We start from the raw sequence: 19,033 nt of genomic DNA on the forward strand, positions 1-19,033 counted from the left end.
GCAAGTGTAGGAGGAAGTGACTCCACGTCGCCGCATCTTTACTGTGATGGCTCTCTATTTCCCTCTGGTGGCAGATCTGTGCACTGCAATGGGTGTTTCTGAGGCTCCTGTGAGGTTAGATTTGAACAGAACGGACTTGAAGGGTTTTAGAGGTTTTTGATTCCAGTATTTCTCCAGCTGGAGTGTTGTGACAGATCCTGGAAATGCCTCTGAGTTCTCTACAAGATCAAACCTTTGCTTGGATTTCGGTGATAATCTGAAACAGATGTGTATTCTGGGTTATGTGGATGGCCCCCTTCTAAGCGCTGCCCTGCTGCTCTGTTTTCTCATTTGTGTTTGTGCTCATGGTCAGGCTGGTGCCACGTATTCCTACTTCAATTGCCAAGGGAGGCCCAGTGAGGTTCGGGCTCCCTGTAACAATACAGGTTTTGCACGAAGCCACTACAGTAGAAGCACCCCCGTGCAAAAGACTCCCACTGTCAATACTGCATTTGGAGGTGCGGGGGGAGGTGAGGCGCAGGGTTGCTTAGAAACGTGACATTCTCTCTCATGTCGGTTTTGCTGGTTGAGTCCTGTTGACTTGTGGCGTTGCTACTATTTATTTTTAAAATGTTTTAAACAGGTGCTTTAGTGATACCTAAGAGCTATAAGCCTAAATGGTTCACACCTTACTTTATCATTGTGTAAATTTATGTGTTATTCCAGAAAATGAAGTAATCCAACTGTGGGGTGGAGGGAGCAAATTTTCCCTTTAAAAGTGGTCCAAATGATGCAATGCGGGTCCCAGGTGAGTGACGTCATTCTCCCGGCATCAAGCAGTAGTCGGGGGCGGAACCGGAAATGCCCAGAAGGGATGAGGCTTTCGGACCCACAGCCCTGTGTGGTCTCCACCACCCACCTGCACTATCTGGATTTTGTTTGTTTGTTTGTTTTTTCTGCGGTACGCAGGCCTCTCACTGTTGTGGCCTCTCCCGTTGTGGAGCACAGGCTCCGGACGCGCAGGCTCAGCGGCCATGGCTCACGGGCCCAGCCGCCCCGCGGCATGTGGGATCTTCCCGGACCAGGGCACAAACCCGTGTCCCCTGCATCGGCAGGCGGACTCTCAACCACTGCGCTACCAGGTAAGCCCGCTTCACTTTGTCAGTGGAGACCTGATCTGTAATCATTTAAAAATAATAGGCATTGGGGTATGTTCCTCCTTTTCATGTTGATTCAAGTCAAAGTGTATTTCCCATTGTTCATAGCACTTTTCTTAGTAGTTTAAAAAAGTATAACATGTGATTCTTGCCCAAGAACAGTTTAAAATTAAATTTGGGGGGAAGACATATGTGGGATTTTAAAATATTTAATGATAGTGCCGCAAAGTAAGACAGTCAAGGAGCGACACTGTCCCCTTGGTCCAACCTGCCAGGTGGCCCTTGACACTGCGTTCCTTCCTTGCATCCCCGCAGTAACCCTTTTGTAAAGTCTCCTGGGAAGTCGAGAAGGAAACCCCCAGCTCCCTCGGTGCCTCAGGTGCATCTGCCGAGGGCTCTGGAGCCTCACTCTTGTCACCTGGAAGTGGCCCGGGAGCGGTCCTCAGGTCCATCCGTGGGAAGACGGCAGGATGGCCTACAGGGGGAGTTCAGTCTCTGCTAAACCCGCTGCTTCCGAGGTCTGATCGCGTGCTAGGCTCCTCGGGAAGAATCCAGGCCCCTGCAGTCGGGGTCTCCTTCTGTCAGCAGCGTCTCTGCCATCGCGTGGCCCAGTCTGCCAGGCTAAGAAAGCAGCAGCCTCCCGCCAAGGTGGGCCCATGGCCTTTGTCACCAGTGTCTGCACGTGCGCGAATGTGTTGGTGCAGGTGTGCCTGTGCGCGTACAAGTGCAGGCTCGTGGGAGGCGTGGCTGGTGTCCGGCCCTCCTGGGGAGTAGAGCAGTCCTGGGTAGAGGATGGGTTTTTCAGCCTGTGAGGAAGGGTCCATCGGGGACCCCGAGTCCCGACTTCGGTATTCCTGACTCCAGAGGTGATGTGACTCTAACCCAAATCCCCAAACACAGGCTTGCGGTGTTTCCTAATCCCAGGCTGATTAGCCCGAAAGCCAGTGAGTGTGGCTCTATCTCTCCAGGACCTACAGACACAGGTCCTGTATCTACAACATAAGGAAGTATGTAAGCAGAGGTTCCAGAGTTTGTGAAAACTAGGACAGTACCCGTTCTTTTCATGCGTAAATTAGCCATTGTTCCTCACACAGGGGCATTTTGTGATTTCTCACCTCTCTCCAGCTAGTCTAGGGTAGCTTCCCTCCTGGGTCGCTGGTTGGATGCTGTCACACCTTGTTCTCTGTCAGGCTGGCCTGGCTCCTTCCTGGGGTACCTGTCACTTCTGCTGATGTCCCATTGACCCAGATGCTTCACATGGCCAAGCCCAGCTTCAAGCGGGTGGGGAGTAGACTCCACTTGGCAAGGCAGGAAGAAACTGCAAACTCACAGCCCAAAGGGGTGTGGGTCCAGGGATTGAGGCTTTGGGGGGAATCTCCCCCACATCCAAAGAGCAAGGATGAAGACACTGGCCCCATCTTCACAGGACTCAGAGTCTGGGTGGGGGGCAGGCAGGGAGATATACAGTTCCCACGACCCAGTGTCAGAATGGAGCAAACCCAACAGTGGCCCACAGTGGGCTCCATGCGGTGGGTGGAAGCGCCAGCAGGCAGGAAGGAGACTCTACAAGGCGGAGCCAATGGCAGGAGAGAGGGGCTGGGTCTGCAGCCCCGGCAGCTGCACAGTGAGGTGTCTGGGATGGGGGGCCGGCTGCAGGGGATCCTGGTGGGTAGCAAGGAGGAGAGGTGGAAGATGAGGCCACCAGCTACAGCTAACCGACATCATTACAGACAGGGTGGAACCATGTTATTATTTTTAGTCAGTCTCACATTCTTGGTCAGGTGATTCTTGAAATTTTAAATACTTATAATAACTCCAGCAAGTTTACTGGAAAGTTGTGCAGTTGGCATTTACTGGTGCAAGTGACACAGGATGGAAAAGATGTGGATGAATTTATATCACTAGCCTAAGGATGATTTTTTTCATCCTTTGTCAATTTCAGATGCACTTTGATATTTCTGTGGGAGTTACCTTTCTTATCCCAATTATATGGTCAAAGGGAAACACATTTAAAATTTTGTAGCCGAGGAGCTTGCAACTTCAGCTTTTCGGATTAAATTCAGCCCAAGAACTCTGCCGACATGAGGGGCAGAAATTGCTGGAGATGTGTTTATCATGGCCTGCAGCCACTTTAGCAGAAATGGAATTTTGTTTGAGGTTGTAAAGAAAAAAATGCAGGATTTATGGAAGCACAGATTGCCTGGGTATCTCTGGAAAGGGTGTATAATGGGTGCTCCGGTAATGAGGGGCACCAGGCAGCAGCTTTGCTTTGCTCTGCACTTAATGACACAAGCCTGTGAAAAGTTCCCACCTCTCTTCCACCCCCTTTCACTCTCTGCTTCTCCACTGTCTTCAATTTCCCTCTCTGTTCCTTTTCCTCTCTTCTTTCTTGCTTTACCCTAAAAGAGGAAGTAGCCGTTTCTGCCCCCTTGGGAGTCCCGTCCATAAACTTTAAACAGAAATTGACAAGATCTGCCTAGCGGTTCAGTTCAGGAAACATTATGGGCTACTTTTTTAGAGAGGCAGGCAGCATTTTTCCGCAGGTGGTAAAAAGAAAATGCAAGGAGATGGATCAAAAACTAGAGTTCTTAATATAATCTTTGAAATGAGAGTTGTTAATACAATCTTATTTTTGTGTTCCCCTCCCACCCGAGTCCCCAGCAGGTATTCTGGGCTTTGTCGTAGAGTGAGTGAGAGAGGGAGAAAGAAGCTGAGTCAGGGCAGTTTCCTCATTCTTAAAGCTTCTGTTTGAGAGAGACAAAGAGGAGGGAGAGAGAGAGAAAGAGAGAGGTGCAGAGAGAAGAGATTTACAAAATATCTACTTGACTGCACAAAGGTTCTAGTACAAGGATGTTCACTGCAGCATTGTTTACAACAGTGAAATGCTGGAAACAACTTATATATCCAATAATAAGGCACTAGTTTAAAATTATCGTGGGGTGTGACAGCTTCCCAGCCCCCAGAATTTCTGACTCAGTCCATCTGGGATGGGGCCCGAGAACCTGCATTTTTAACAAGCTTTCAGGTGGGCTGATGCAGCTGACTTGGAAACACCCTTATATCACTCTGAGAACCATTGTTCTAAAGGAAAAAGGTGCTTCAAAGTTAGAAGCAATAATCTTCTTTCCAACTTTTCCATATTTTCTAGGAGTGCTCCTTTAAAATATCATATGCAAAATATTATAAAAGCATTCTGGAATTTTTATGAGACCAGTTTTTTCTTAAACTGAATAACACATCTGCATGAATAAATATTATTTACATACTACCTCCCAATATCTGTAAATTGAATTTCAGATAAAATTCATTCTCTGCTCTGTGTCCTAGCACTTGCCAGCTGACGTCTGTGTATGTTGACGACCACTATGTGCATTGTGTGGTGTTTTGCTGTTCCAGTTGATAAATTCTTGGCCCAAAGCCATGGCTCAAAAAGTCACAGTACTGCTGACATTATACATGAAAGGATCTCAGTGAACCAGAGGGGTGCACACCCCTGTTTGAAGAGTTTTTAAACATTTTCTTCTCTTCCCTCTGTTTTTTTTTACACTCACAGCCACTGAATCATGTGTTTCGGCGTCAGCACTTGCCTTCAGGAGTTCTTGTCCTGGTCAGTGGGGCTGCTATACTGGTCAGTGCCCAGGATCTGCTCACATCCTCTTGGACCCTCTCCCTCCATGTCTGTGGGCTCCCCAACCTTTTTTAAAGGACTTCCCTTGGCTATGGGAGGCCCTTATCCCCAATACCAACAGGCCCAGCTCCCTGACTCGCGTGGGGACCACCCTGAGGTGTAATTTATCCTCTGAGGTTCCTCTGTGGAATCAGGCTGCAGTGACCCTCTGTGGGGCGTTGGCTTGAGACTGAGCCTTTGCTGGACCCCCCGTCTCGCCTTCCTCACCTCCCAGTCGGCCCTGGGAGCACTGCTTTCACAATCAACACATCACCTGTGTATGAATCTTCATCATGGGGTCCACGTCTGGGGAATTCTGACTTAAGTCACGGGTCCTTGTACGGTGTATGTAATCTACACAGGATAATTGTCAACAATAAAAATGCATTGGTTGGTACTCTGCTGACCAGTAAGGACATAGAGTTATAAGGCACAGCTGATGGCCTGGAAGGAATCAAGATCTTGTTTGGGAGATGTAAAGCACGTAGAATAAAGTTCAGTGATCGCTGGGGGCAGGATATTATTTGAGACATATTTGCCCCTTTGCTTTCATCTTCAGGTGGCTCTTCGCCATCCTCCCCTCCCACCTGTGGAGTGCTGGGGGCGCCAACTTGTCCCTGTGTCCCACGTGCAGCACAGAAGTCACAGGAAGACCCACGAGTATGAAGAATGGTGTGGTTAGGCACGTGAGACGTCTCGGTGGGGTCTCATGTGACTAGATGAAATGGCCAGGTGGCACCTTCCCAAAGGCTGTGCACCCTCTGAGCTTCCTAAACTTAGGAAAAGGAGGGGAAAGTGACCGAGATTGTTTCTCTTCAGAGATTGTTTCCCTTCCTCTTGATAGGAGGAGGTGTCAAAATAGAAATCCAGTCAACACAGAAAACAAGAACTGAGATCGACGCGCAGCGCAAATGCAGGGGCGAGCGCCAAATCGATGCAGCAGGCGGCTCTGTGGCTCGAGCTTATGACAGCTTTATGGGCTCAGGGAGGCTCTGCAGTGCAGGTGTCTTCTTGTATCAAGTCTCTCTATCTTAGACCTTCAGGGAAGTCAAAGAGTTGGTTAAACCAATAAATAAGAAACATCCTGTGCAAAAATCACACCCTCGTGTTAGCTTTGCTTTGACTTGCTTCACTTTCAAGCTTGCCCAAGGCCGAGTAATCCCCAACTCAAGCCTGGTTAGAGCTAATCAGAAGAGTTTTGTTTAACAAAGCAGAGGGAGGTCAGCTCTTCAAAAGCAAAATACTCAAAGGATTTAATTTTTATACACGTAAATGCATCCTATTTACTGAGTCCCTAATTTGGCCCAGAGCTGAAGTGGCCCTGTGACCTCTTCAAGGGAAACAAGGGTGAGGGACTTGTTTGCTGGCTAGTTACTCCTCCTTGGCCTTCCTTCGTGGTATCTCTTGGAATGAAAGATGGGTGTGTCAGACCCTGGCTCCTTAAGGCCACGGTCCCCAACCTTTTTTGGCACCAGAGGCCGGTTTCGTGGAAGACAATTTATCCATGGACCGAGGTGGGGGGGAAGGTTTCGGGATGATTCAAGCACATTACATTTATTGTGCACTTTATTTCTATTATTATTACATTGTAATATATAATGAAATAATTATACAACTCACCATAATGCTGTCAGGAGGCGGAGCTCAGGTGGTAATGCGAGAGATGGGGAGCGGCTGTAAATACAGATGAAGCTTTGCTCGCTCGCCTCCTGCTGTGCGGCCCAGTTCCTAACAGGCCACGGACTGGTACCAGCCCGTGGCCTGGGGGTTGGGAACTCCTGCCTTAAGGGACTTCTGTTGTCAATTACTTTTCCTATTTGTAGTATAAGGAGGATGTCATTCGCCTTGCTAATTACTGAGAATAGAAAAGAGATGAATCCTTTTAGAGACTTTGGCTGGTACAGAGTATGACCTGAGAAAGCCAGTGCTTTTATGATACATAATGTTAACAGTGATATTGACAGTGAGATGCTGACTAGCGCCTTGTGTCAGTCAGGGTTTGATCAGAGAAGCAGAGACACTAGGGGAGATAAATATATCTCCCTGTCTGTCTATCTATCATCTACCTGTCTATCTATCCAATACCTATTTGTAGATATAAATATACACATACATACAGATAGATATAGTAATAAATATAGATACATAAATCTTAAGGGCTCAGTTATAGAGATTTGACCGTGGGCAATTCTGGGAGCTGCTGCAATGATCTCTCTGGGAGCTCGTGCCTTCGTGCAATGCTGGAGCTTGAAGTCTGAAAGGCAGGCAGCAGGGAAGCAAAGATGGATGTAAAGTCTTGGAAACCAGGATCAAGCTGCAAGCCAAGAGCACGACACTGGAAGCTGTATCCACTTTCATCGCCTCTGACCTAGATGGTGTGGCGGCCCTGCAGGGACTGGGCCCTTTGTCACTCAGCTAGTCACTCTGGCCCGGGGTCAGAGAAGCTGGAGGGGATCTGCGGATCAGGGTGTTGGCAGGGGTCCATTCCTTCTGGAGGCTCAACGGGACAATCTTCCTAGTCTTTTTCAGCATCTAGAGACTGTGAACATTCCCGTTTTGTGGTCACATCGCTCTGACCTCTGCTTCCATTGTTGCATGTCATTCTCTGACTCTCCCACCTCCTTCTTCCATCTTTTAAGGACCTTTTGATCACATTGGGCCCAACTAGCTAATCCAGACAATTTCCCCATCTCGAGATCCTGAATTAATCACACCTGCAAGATCTCCTTTGCCGTGAGAAGGTAACACGTTCACGGGTTCTGGAGACTAGGACACCTTTGGGGGCCATTATTCTGCTACTGCAGGGCGTGGGTTCCAACTGTTTAGTGCCACACTGCCATGTATAACTCTGAAATGGCCTGTGCTGAACTCTGGTTAGCAGTGAAGTTTACTTAGCTCTAAATGCTGGTAAGCACTTCCTGAGTAATGTAGGGTCTAAGGCATGAATTAAGCGCTAGATCACTGGACACTATTGGACTCACAGAGGAGAACCTCATATGCTGTACACAACCCCATCTGCAGTCTAGAATCGTGTAGTTGTGACTATAATTACTCAGTGTATTTTAAACTTTTCTTTAAATTACAAAAACAACCCATGAAGATATGCTCGTTGTAAAAAACTTCAAAATGAAAAAAAACAGAGCTATAAAGAATAAAAGGCAGACAAGCCTCTTAGATAGCCTCATCCACCAGAGGGCAGACAGCAGACGCAAGAACTACAATCCTGCAGCCTGTGGAACAAAAACCACATTCACAGAAAGATAGACAAGATGAAAAGGCAGAGGGCTATGTACCAGATGAAGGAACAAGATAAAACCCCAGAAAAACAACTAAATGAAGTGGAGATAGGCAACCTTCCAGAGAAAGAATTCAGAATAGTGATAGTGAAGATGATCCAGGACCTCAGAAAAAGAATGGAGGCAAAGATGGAGAAGATGCAAGAAATGTTTAACAAAGACCTAGAAGAATTAACGAACAAACAAACAGAGACGAAAAATACAATAACTGAAATGAAAAATACACTAGAAGGAACTGGCTATTTAAATCCTGTCCTAGAGGGACAACTAGGTCAACCAAGAGAATCTGTGTAGATCTGACTCCCAAAGAAACAGGTGTGAAGGGATCAGCCGTCATGGAAAGTGCAATTGAATGTTCCCCGAGGGGCGCTCTGAAGTATCCACAAAGGTGCCCCTGAGAAAGAGTGATGTCAGCCTCCAGGACCCTCAGTTGGCCAAGAACTCTCCTGCCCACCTTCTTCTCACTCTCTTCCATACTCTTGATGCTGGAGGGGTCAGAACTCATTAGCAAGCTGAGGGCTGTAAAAACCTCAGGAGGGCAAAGGGCAGCAGCTTCAGTGTCTGTGGGCTTCTAGGTACAGCCGGCTCCAGGAGAGGTCGGGAGAAAGTCTAATTCAAATCAAGTTTGGAATTTTTATGACTGTACAAGATTAGACATTTTTAAGTATGGAATTGACACTGTGTTTATGACTTAGAGCAACCATAGGATTTGTTTTCTCCCTATGAGTTCACACAAGTCATGACACTGCCTGAGTTTTCTCCCTGAGACAGAAGAGGAACTGATCCCACTGTAGATATTTTAAAGGAACAGCGGAAGACAAAACTAAAGTCATTTTCTTATCAAATCTTATGAGGCTTTCCTGTTCCATATACATCTCGAAATTTTTTACTTGACCTTTACTAAACTTTATACAATCTTCTGAAACATCCTCTAATCACTTACTGGCATGCATTAGACATCATCCTGCGTCAGTATGGTTTCAATCCATTGATTTTCCTGGCTGCCTAGAACTCTAGGGTCTGGATGTACAGTACTTTCACCAGTCCTTTATTCCTATTATTTTTGTTATTTACTATTAAGAATAATATTGCAAAAATATTTGTTTACCACCTGTGTGACACCTATGAATAGGTTTCTCTGGATGGATCACTGATGTGGAGCTGCTGTCACATAGAACATGTTGACCCCATGTGTTTTTATCTTCGTACCCTTCGTGCTCTTTCTTTCTGATAATAGCATCCCTCTTTTCCTTTGGGGAAATGGAGATGTAATAACAAAACACCTCAAATTTTTGTCTTCTGCTGTTATTTAAAAGCAAATACAGTGGGGGCAGTGCTTGCACTGCCTGGGGAAGAAACTTAGCATCCTGTCCTCTTGTGGGGAATTGGAGTCATATGATCCAACTAAGCCAATGAGATGCTACCTCCCGAGAACACAAACAATGGAAAACGGTTGGGGATGGTTTGTCCCCAAAGGGGTACCTTAATCAAGCTGGCTAAACATTTCTGCCCTAAGGCTCTACTGAGTCCTATTTTTCCTGAGATTTTGTTATTAATTCTTATTCTTCTAATACTGTGGGGGGTTTTGTTTTTTAAATCTAGCCCAGGTGTGTCTCTGTTGTTTGTTCATGATATAAAGAATATGTGTATTTAATATTTTGACAAATACCTCTAGTTGTCCTCCAATCTGAAGTAGCTGTTTAAACTTCCACCAACAATTGGCAGCTTTGGGACTTCATTTCACTTTGATTTGCTTTAAACAGGTGTGTGGTGTTATTCAATTTTTCTAATACAATAACCACTTCGATTTCCTGATAGAGTGATTCTGCTTCTGAGTAAACTGTCATTTTCTCCTGTAGGTCAGCCAATAAATAACTTATTATTCCTAGAATGCGACAGACTTGCATTATCTTGCCAGAAGTATGGTTGATGAAATGGCCCAGGGTCAAGTTAATTTGATTTATAACTGGAGTGATTCACAAGGACATGAACTACAAACTTTGGACTCGAAGTATTCCGAACTGAGTATTCTCGCATGGTCACCTTGGCAACTGTAAATAATGACATAATCATCAAAGATCAGCAAAAAGAACGGTCAAGTACTGTACAAAAAGTTCCTTTAATTCACATCGTGTTTGCCAATTATTTTATTCTTACTTTAAATGTACATTAGAAAAACCAGCTGTTGAAGGCATATGAAAAAAAAGTCAGATCCTGCCACTGGGCAAATACCGTCACTGAAAGTAGTACATGTAGGATTCATTGCCCCGTGTGAAGAAGCATGTCCAGGTGACTTATGGACGATTGGAGCCATAAGTAAAGGTGAAAGAAAGAGAGCACTCCGTTACCAAGAATTGTCCCAGGGAGAGTGTGGAGGAATGAAATCATGCCCACCACCAACTTCTTGAAACACTTCCTGCAGTGTGAATAACGGGGGAAACTGTACACTTTTGACTTTTATCTCCTCTCCTCTCTCCACCTACTTTTGTTGAAATTTAGAGAAGAATGGAAAATGTCCAGAGAAGAGAGAATTAAAATATCCTGGCACAGGGGCTTTGCAAGGTTTTGCCTGAGAGCTGGAGTGCTATTCAAAATAGTTGACAGCCAGTATGGTAACGTAAATGAACATATAAGGCAAAATTAAATCAGTTACCGCCATGTGTTTTATAGGCTCTTATAAAGGAAGATCACTTGAGTAAATAAAGTTGTGTTGTTTTGTTACTAAGATACGGGGAAAAGACTGCCTTTCACATGACAAGCAGTACAACTGACAGCGGAGAGATGGCCAAGTGCCTGAAATAGATAAGGACCAGTTGCCAGGGCCTCCAGCATAGGCTGCTGATGAGAGTGGACACCGCATTCTGCTCATACTCCACAATTAAGAAAGGTGTTTTCTGTATGGAGTTTCTTTCTTTCTTTCTTTTTAAATAAGAGAAAATCAAACAAAAATTTAATAGCATGTGTATGTGGGAGAGACCCAAGAAAACCGAGTAACCCCTGGGGGTTCTTTATAGATACTATTTCAGTTTATGGGCTCTGCCTTGTGTTTTGAGTTTCTTAAGAATTTTTTAAAACATGAAGTGATGTTAAGTTTCATCTAATGCTTTTTCTGAGTCAAATAAGAAGAGCATATCGTTTTTCTCCTCTAGTCTATTAATGTGGTAGAGTACATTTCTGCTAATGCTAAACCTCCCCTGAATTCCTGGGAAAGAGCATATTTGGACAAGATATATTTTTGCTTTTATACTTGACTAGATTTGGTTTGCTAATGTTGTTTAGGATTTTTGCATCAACGTTTATCAGTTAGAGTGTCTTTAATTTTCTCTCACCTTATCATCTTTGTCTAGTTTTGGCATCAAGATTATATTAACCTCATGGAATCCTCCTAGGGGAGCACTTCCTCGTTTTACATCTTCTAGAACGGTGGTCCCCAATGTTTTTGGCACCAGGGACCAGTTTCCTGGAAGACAATTTTTCCAATGGACCAGGAGTGGGGGGGTGGGGAGGAAGATGGTTTGGGGATGATTCAAGCACATTACATTTATTGTGCACTTTATTTCTATTATTATTACATGGTAATATATAATGAAATAATTATACAACTCACCATAAAGCAGAATCAGTGAGAGCCCTGAACTTGTTTTCACTTGCCACTCACTGATTTTTGATATGAGTCTGCAAGCAGTTGATCTATTATGGTCTCTGTGCAGTCAGACCTCTCTGCTAATGATAATCTGTATTTGTAGCCATCTCCCAGCGCTAGCATCACCACCTTGACTCCACCTCAGATCATCATAAGCAGCGAGCAAGCTAGATCCCTCCTACACCCAGTTCACAGTAGGGTTCACGCTCCTATGAGAATCTAATGCGGCCACTGATTTGACAGGAGGCGGAGCTCAGGCAGTAATGTGAGCGATGGGGAGCGGCTGTGAATACAGATGAAGCTTCGCTCGCTCACCCGCTGCTCACCTCCTGCTCTGAGGTCCAGTTCCTAACAGGCCATGAACTGGTGCTGGTCCGTGGCCTGGGGGTTAGGGACCCCTGTTCTAGAAGATAAGAACAATTTTTCTTTGAAAGTTATGTAGAATTTGCTCATAAAATCGGCTGAACTTGCTATTTTCCTCGTAGGAAGATTTTAAACTACTGATTTAATTTCTCTAATAATTGGAGGACCATTTGGGCCTTCTCTTTCTTCTTGAGTCAAGTTTAATAAGTTATAATTTTCCAGGAATTTATTTCGTATAAGTTTTCAAATTTATTAGCATTATATTTATGAGCACATTAAGTAATTATGATGAACAGATAAAACAGCTATGACACTTCATAATATTTTCTTTTCCTTTTAATATCTGCTGTTTATGTAGTTGTGTCTTCTTTTTTTTAAGTTCCTATTTACCCTCTATCTGTGCCTTCTTTCCTATTTTTTCTTAATAAATTTCACAAAATATTTAGTTATTATTCTAAGGACCATTTTTTATTTTTATCTTTATTTATTTATTTATTTATTTTGATAGGTAAGAAGTGGATTTATTTAGAGACATACACATTCCATAGACAGAATGCGGTCCGTCTCAAAAGGCAAAAGTGGCCTTGGGAAAAACACACTCCACAGACAGAGTGTGGGCAGGGATTTCCAGGAATTGAGCCACCACATACTTTTGGGCTTTTATGGTTGGCCTTGGAACTGTCATGCCGCCTGTGGGTATGTCAGTTAGCAAGTGCATTACAGTGAATGTATAATGAGGCTCAAGGTCTACTGGAAGGTGAATCGTCTGCCATCTTGGACCTAGTTGGTTCTAACCAGTTTATGTCATATCCTCAAGGGCTATGTCATTCTTTTAAAGGTTGTGCCCTGCCCCCTTCCCTCCTGTTTTATTTCCCCCTCAGAGATTTTACTCCCATATTCTTAAGGGAAGCAGAGGGGCAATGGTCCGTCTTCTGTAACTGCTTCAAGGCTGAGTAGGGGCATTGACCCTGCCTGTCAGGGAGTAAAGATCTCTGGATGCCTGATCTAGGGGCCCCAGTAAGGACTATTTTTTAAAATTATACTCTCTGTTGTTGCTGTGGATTTCTTTTCATTAATGTCTGCTTTTTTTTTTTACTATCTCCTTCCTTTTCCTTTAAAGAGTTTATTCTCTATTCTTGTTCTTTTCTTAACTTCTTAATTGGGCATTTAGCTTATTTTCAATGTTATAATTTTAAATCCAGGTGTTTGAGGTTACATATTTTTCTTATATATGAATATTTAAGGCTACACACTTTCTAATTTTGCAATATCCGATGTGTTATGATATGTACAGAACTTATTATTGTTCAGTTCTGAGCATTTAACAATTTCTGTTATGATTTTGTCTGTTTAATTTCTAAATATAGATTTAAATTTTTGATTTTTTAATTTAATTTTATTATTTTAAAGAATAAATTTATTTATTTATTTTTGGCTGAGTTGGGTCTTCGTTGCTGCATGTGGGCTTTCTCTAGTTGCGGAGAGCAGGTACTTCTTTTCATTGTGGTGCTTGGGCTTCTCATTGTGGTGGCTTCTCTTGTTGCGGAGCATGGGCTCTAAGTGCACGGGCTTCCATAGTTATGGCATGTGGGCTCAGTAGTTGTGGCTCGCGGGCTCTAGAGTGCAGGCTCAGTAGTTGTGGTGCATGGGCTTAGCTGCTCTGTGGCACGTAGGATCTTCCTAGACCAGGGATCAAACCCATGTCCTCTGCATTGGCAGGTGGATTCTTAGCCACTGCGCCACCAGGGAAGTCCCTAAAATTTTATTTTTGACTTTGATTTCTGACTTCACTGCACTATGGTAAGAGATCATGGTCTGTATGACACCTATTTTTTTTTTTAATTTGAGGCTTCTTTATGGCCTAATTCATGGCCAATTTTTATAAATGTTCCATTTGCACTCAATAATAATGTATATTCTGTATATGACCGATAAATCGAGCTTGTTAGTTGTGTTAAATATTCTACAGCTTTACTACTTTATCTGATCCATAATTGAGGAAGGAATGTTGAAATCTCTCCTCTCTTGGTTTAGAAGCTATACATTCTATATTTTTTAGTTGTTACTCTTAAAAGTTTGCTGTACTTAATTAAAAAAATCTAAATTAAATTTCCCAACCTCGTTTCTGGACAATATATGTTTACTTTAACCCTCTTAAAGTAAACCTTCGATGAGCCTTCCCCTTGAGCTTCTGCACGCTATGCCATGTAATCATTTTCTTAAAACTAAACTGAAGAGTGAAATCCTGAAATTACAAAAGTCTTAATGGAGAGTCAATGACCAGGGTAAGAACAGTGTGACTTCTTGTATTGCCAATTCTCTTTCTCTGTTCCCTCTCATCCAATTCGTCAGAAAACCATCCTACCTGTACCTTCAAGCTGTACCGAGAGTCTCATCAGTTCTCATCCCCTCCATGGCTATCCTTCCAGTCCAAGCACCATCTGCCCTCACCTTGATTATAAAGCCTGCTTACTCGCCTTTCTGCTTCCACATAAACCTTGTCATGCCACTCTTCTGATCAGAGTCCTCCAATGCACTCCCCTGCCCCACCACTGTGGGATAAAAGCCTAAATCCTAATGTAGCCTTCATTGTCCTTACTACAATGTCCCCCGTCTTTTAAAACTTATCTCCTGCTCACTTTCAATCACTGCTGTTTTTAGTGTTTTAGATCCCCAGTGCCCAGAGGTGTGTCAGGCACGAAGTAGATACACAATAAATATTGGTTGAGTGAGCAAATGAATGGCAACTGATCTATCAGTATTTCCTGGAATTTACTGTGTACTTGGTACTGTGATGGCCTTTTTGGGTGGCAGACAGGACATAAAGGTAAATCTTGATTCTCATCCTCCTGAGGACAGGGGGAAGGTACTGGTTAGAACTCATGGGTTGCGAGCTAGAAATCCCACTCCAATTTAGCCAGAGAAAACTTTTGTCTCCCGGAAGCAATCTTCAGGAAGGGCAGAGCTGGGGCTGGAGCCCAGGACTTGCCCACCTGTGCGATTCTTTCTCCCTGATTCGTTGTCCTCCATGTTTTGGCTCCAGTATCTCTGGATGGTACCCTCGAGGCTGGAGTCAGACACACAGGCCCCTCTTGGCTACCGTATCAATTTCTTGTGACTGTTGTAACAATTACCAGTTTGTGGGCTTAAAACAACCCAAATTTATTCTCTCAGTTCTGGAGGCCAAAAGCCTGAAATTCTTTCCACTGGACTGAAATCAAGATGCTGGCAGGACCGTGCTCCCTGCAGAAGCTCTGGGGGAGAATCTGGTCCTTGCCTCTAACAGCTGCTCATGCTGCTTGTGTGCTTGGCTTGTAGCCGCATCACTCCCATCTCTACCTCTGTGCACACATTGTGTCCTCTTCTATATACCTCAGATCTCCTTCTCCTTCTTATAAGGACACATGTGATAGTATTTAGGGCCCACCAGATAATCCAGGATAACCTCTCCAACTCAAGATGCTTCACTTAATCACATCTGCAAAGACTTTTTTCCCCCCCTCTGTATACGGTAACATTCACGGGTTCCAGGGATTAAGACATGGACATCTTTGGCGGGGGGGTGGGGGTGGGGGGGCATATTTCAGCTTACCTCGGCTACCATCCTTCAGCATCCATGAATGACCGGAGGAAAAAACCTTTTCCACCAGCTCCAACGAGAAAAGTCCTTACTCTGACTGACCCTGCTTGGGCCACTGGCGATCCTTGGACCAACTAGGTGGGAAAGAGGGTGGTTGGGAGGGGACAGGCCCCACTGGAGCCGTTTGGTTGGAGTAGAAGAGGGGGCTATTATTCCCGGAATAAGAGCAGGGAGGGGAGGGTGCTGGGCAGACCAAGGCCATAGCTCCATTAAATGGCGGTGGGGAAACATTGCAAAACTGGGGAGTAATTAAACATTAAAATGGTTGCAAACTGCAAGAAGAGTTCTGGGAGCTCATAGACCTTGCAGGATGAATGAAGAACTGGGACCCAGGGGAATGTTTTCCTGAAAGGAAGGCCATAGAATTCTGCCTTTCCTGGGTGCTCACTGGGCAAGCGGTGCCTGCCAGGGCTTAAAGGGGCGGATGTGGTGTTTCAGTTCAGAAAAGAGATGCTGTGTTTCTTTTTCGTCAGTCGAGAATTCGTCTTGCAATCTTTTCCTCTTTGCAGAAGGACACAAGTCTGGTCAAGTTGGGGCCTGTCACGACGGAGGGCTGACTCGACCTTAGGTTGTGAGCTGCAGTCAGATGAGGTCTGCGAGGACGCTGCTGGGCAACGTAGGCATCTGCGCCCAGAGCGCGGACCTGCCCGGGCGCAGGCGTCCTGGTCGCCTCCAGGGGCTCTCCCAGTCCGCTCGGGCGGGCGGCGAGGCTTCCAAGGCGGGGAGCCTACCGCAGATAGGTGGGAATCGGGAGAGGGAGGCCTAGGCCGTGTTAGCATCATAGAGACCGGAGGAAGCGAGGCCAGGCGAGTGCTGGGCCTTGAGAGCTCCGCGCTTACAGAACGCTGCCTTTGAACCCAGTTCAGGCGCTCCGCAGAAACCACAGCGAGGAGCAGCAGTATCTAAGGACCTTAAATCCTCCTTTCCCGGGTGCGGGGTGTGGGGAAGACCAGGGAGGGCTGCAGGAACGACCGCAACAGGCTGATAGAGGTGAAGGGGCCTGGCTCGGGTCCCCAACGTTGAAGCCAGAGGTATTTATTTAAGGTGACAGAGGCATGCCTGGGCTTGGCAAGGAGATTGGACGTGATGGGCCATTCCCGCAGCCGGAAAGCCGGAGAGGTTAGACAGCGGGAGCGCACGCCCGCACAGCAATCACTGCGTTTCTAGACCCGCCCAGCGGTTTTCCCGGGCGCTTGGGCACCCTGAGCCGCGGCCCTGCGCCCCGCCCGCCTCGGGCCATCACCCCGCCACCCTCGCCACCCCCTCAGCCCGCATGCCGGCAGGGGGCGCCCGCGCGCGGCTAAAAGGCGCGGCCGGCGGCCGGCGGCCTCAGTGCGGAGCGCGGCGGCCGCGGCGCGGACAGGGAGCGAGCGGCGCGGGGCCTGGGCGCACGGGTGCGGCGCAGAGCGCTCCGACGCACACCGACGGCGGGGACCCGACGGCGGCCCCTCTGCGCTCCCACGCTCCAGCCCAGCGCCCACCCGGCAGCCGCCCGGCCCAGCCCGCCGCGCACCCCGGGCTCCCGATGGCGCCCGAGGTCGGGGCGTCCCCGCGGGCTCGGCTCCCGCTGCCCTGGGCGGCGCTGCTGTTCCTGGCCGCGCTGCTGCCAGTCGTCTCCTCGGCGGGGGCTCCAGGTATGCGCAGTCCCGGCCTCGGCCGCCCGGCTCTCCGCGCCTCCTCACCGCTTCCCTGTCCGCCTTCCGTGCGCCGCTCACCCGCCTGTCGCTCGGGGGACCGCCGGCCTGCTCTGTACTGGCTGCATGTCCTGCCACTAACTTGTGTGTCCTCATCGCTCGCGAGTCGGGGCGCGGAGGGGCGGCTGGGGACGCGGGTCCGGGCGTTCGGAGCCTCGCGCGCTGGAGGCGGGCCCGGGGACACGGTTGGCGGCATGGGGACCTCAGCGCAAAGCGGTTTCAACTTTGCCGTCGAACGCCCGGAGTCGGGAGATACAGCAGTCTAACATTCCGGGAACATTCCGGCAAAGAAAAGAAGGGGGGGGGGGAATGAAAGAAAGGCGACCTCTCGGCTCTGCGGTGGGGGGAGGGGTGACGCTTTCCTTTGCCCAGAATTTCCCCGTGGGCATCCTTCTTTCCTCCAGTTCACCTGCCCCGAGGCACGGATGCCTGGTGAAGGACGGCACTCGGGAGACCAGAGGGAGGCAGAGAGGCAGGACTGTTCTCTAAGGACACGGGGAAAGCTGTGGGCCGCCGCGGGGCAATCGGGTACCTCGGTGCCCAGGGAGAAGCCGCGCTCTTACGTTGCATCTCGGTGGGAATTTTGGAGCTGGGAAGGGGGCATCTGTCTTGAGAGGAGGGAGAGGGGAGAGGGAGGGTCATTTCGGGAGAAGCTCACCATTCCCCGAAGGCTGAGGCTGGAGACGGGGTGGATGATTGCTTTGGGGGCCGAAATGTGAGAAACGCTTTTCAGAAAATGCAAGCGCGCTGTTTTCAGATTTCTTGTACGTTTCCCGCAGAGCGAGACAAATTTTTCATCCCTGAGCCGTTGGTGGCCCTTGTTTCCACCTCCTGTGCAGGCATTTTCACACTTGACACTGTGTGGCTTTTATTTATGTCATCGGTTTGAAGTCGACATTTTTGTTGACACTGCTCACTCCCAGCTGGGTTATAAAAATTCAGATGCGATTCGAAGGAGGGCTGCTTGCTTTATGACGCTATTTAGTGTGTCGACTGCCCTCCTACTACAAGGGAAAAGGGAAAAGTTGGGGGTCCCATTGCCTTCTGAGTCTTTTTGGTGGATGCATCGTGCATAACGCTTGTCTCAGGATTATGCCAAGCGCTGGGATGCTAAATGCCACTTTTTCATAAAACGAGGGTCCAGTTGTAGGTTGTTTTCGTCTCTGTTAGCTATTTCTAGGAAAGCATTCACTGAATATTTGTATAGTACTTATCAAGAATAAAACTATTTTAAAGCCTTTCAACTCCCCCCCCACAACCCGTGGCTTTTTTTTTTTCTAAATTAAAATTCTCTGAATTGGAGAGAGTTTTTGTATCAGAAAACAGACTGAAAGTGGAGCCAGTGCCACCCTGGCATTTTGCAGCCTTGTACCTGTTAGGTTCCACTGCCACCTGCCCGACGGGTTTACATTTGCGTGGGTCCGAAGTCTGGGCGGCGTGTGATCGCTCCCGGAATCCTGCTGCCTTCCGCGTGCTGCTCCTTGGCTCGCCTTCCGCTCTGTAAATCACTGAGCTGTGGAATGTGGGAGCTGGAACGCTTACTGGCACTCCTCTCTACTGTGTTGACGTGGGATTTGCAAGAAAATGATGACCA

At 47.0% G+C, this 19,033-nt stretch overlaps 1 protein-coding gene across 3 annotated transcripts in view; it reads left to right on the forward strand.

The window, feature by feature from the left end:
• The first annotated feature begins 353 nt into the window (after positions 1-353).
• Positions 354-19,033, forward strand: part of FNDC1 (fibronectin type III domain containing 1) — a 114,195-nt gene continuing 95,515 nt past the window's right edge. Inside the window, exons 1-2 of one of the 3 annotated variants that reach the window (XM_060283911.1) lie at positions 354-787; positions 949-1,121. In XM_060283911.1, coding sequence (XP_060139894.1) covers positions 1,043-1,121 — 79 coding nt within the window. In that variant the 5' untranslated portion in view covers positions 354-787; positions 949-1,042. Of the gene's footprint in view, positions 788-948; positions 1,122-1,701; positions 1,785-17,270; positions 17,380-19,033 lie in introns of those variants that run through there. The other 2 variants (XM_060283912.1, XM_030853027.2) reach the window with 2 other exon arrangements.

Source organism: Globicephala melas, chromosome 14, assembly GCF_963455315.2.
Source record: "Globicephala melas chromosome 14, mGloMel1.2, whole genome shotgun sequence".
Classification (NCBI taxonomy): Eukaryota; Metazoa; Chordata; class Mammalia; order Artiodactyla; family Delphinidae; genus Globicephala; species Globicephala melas.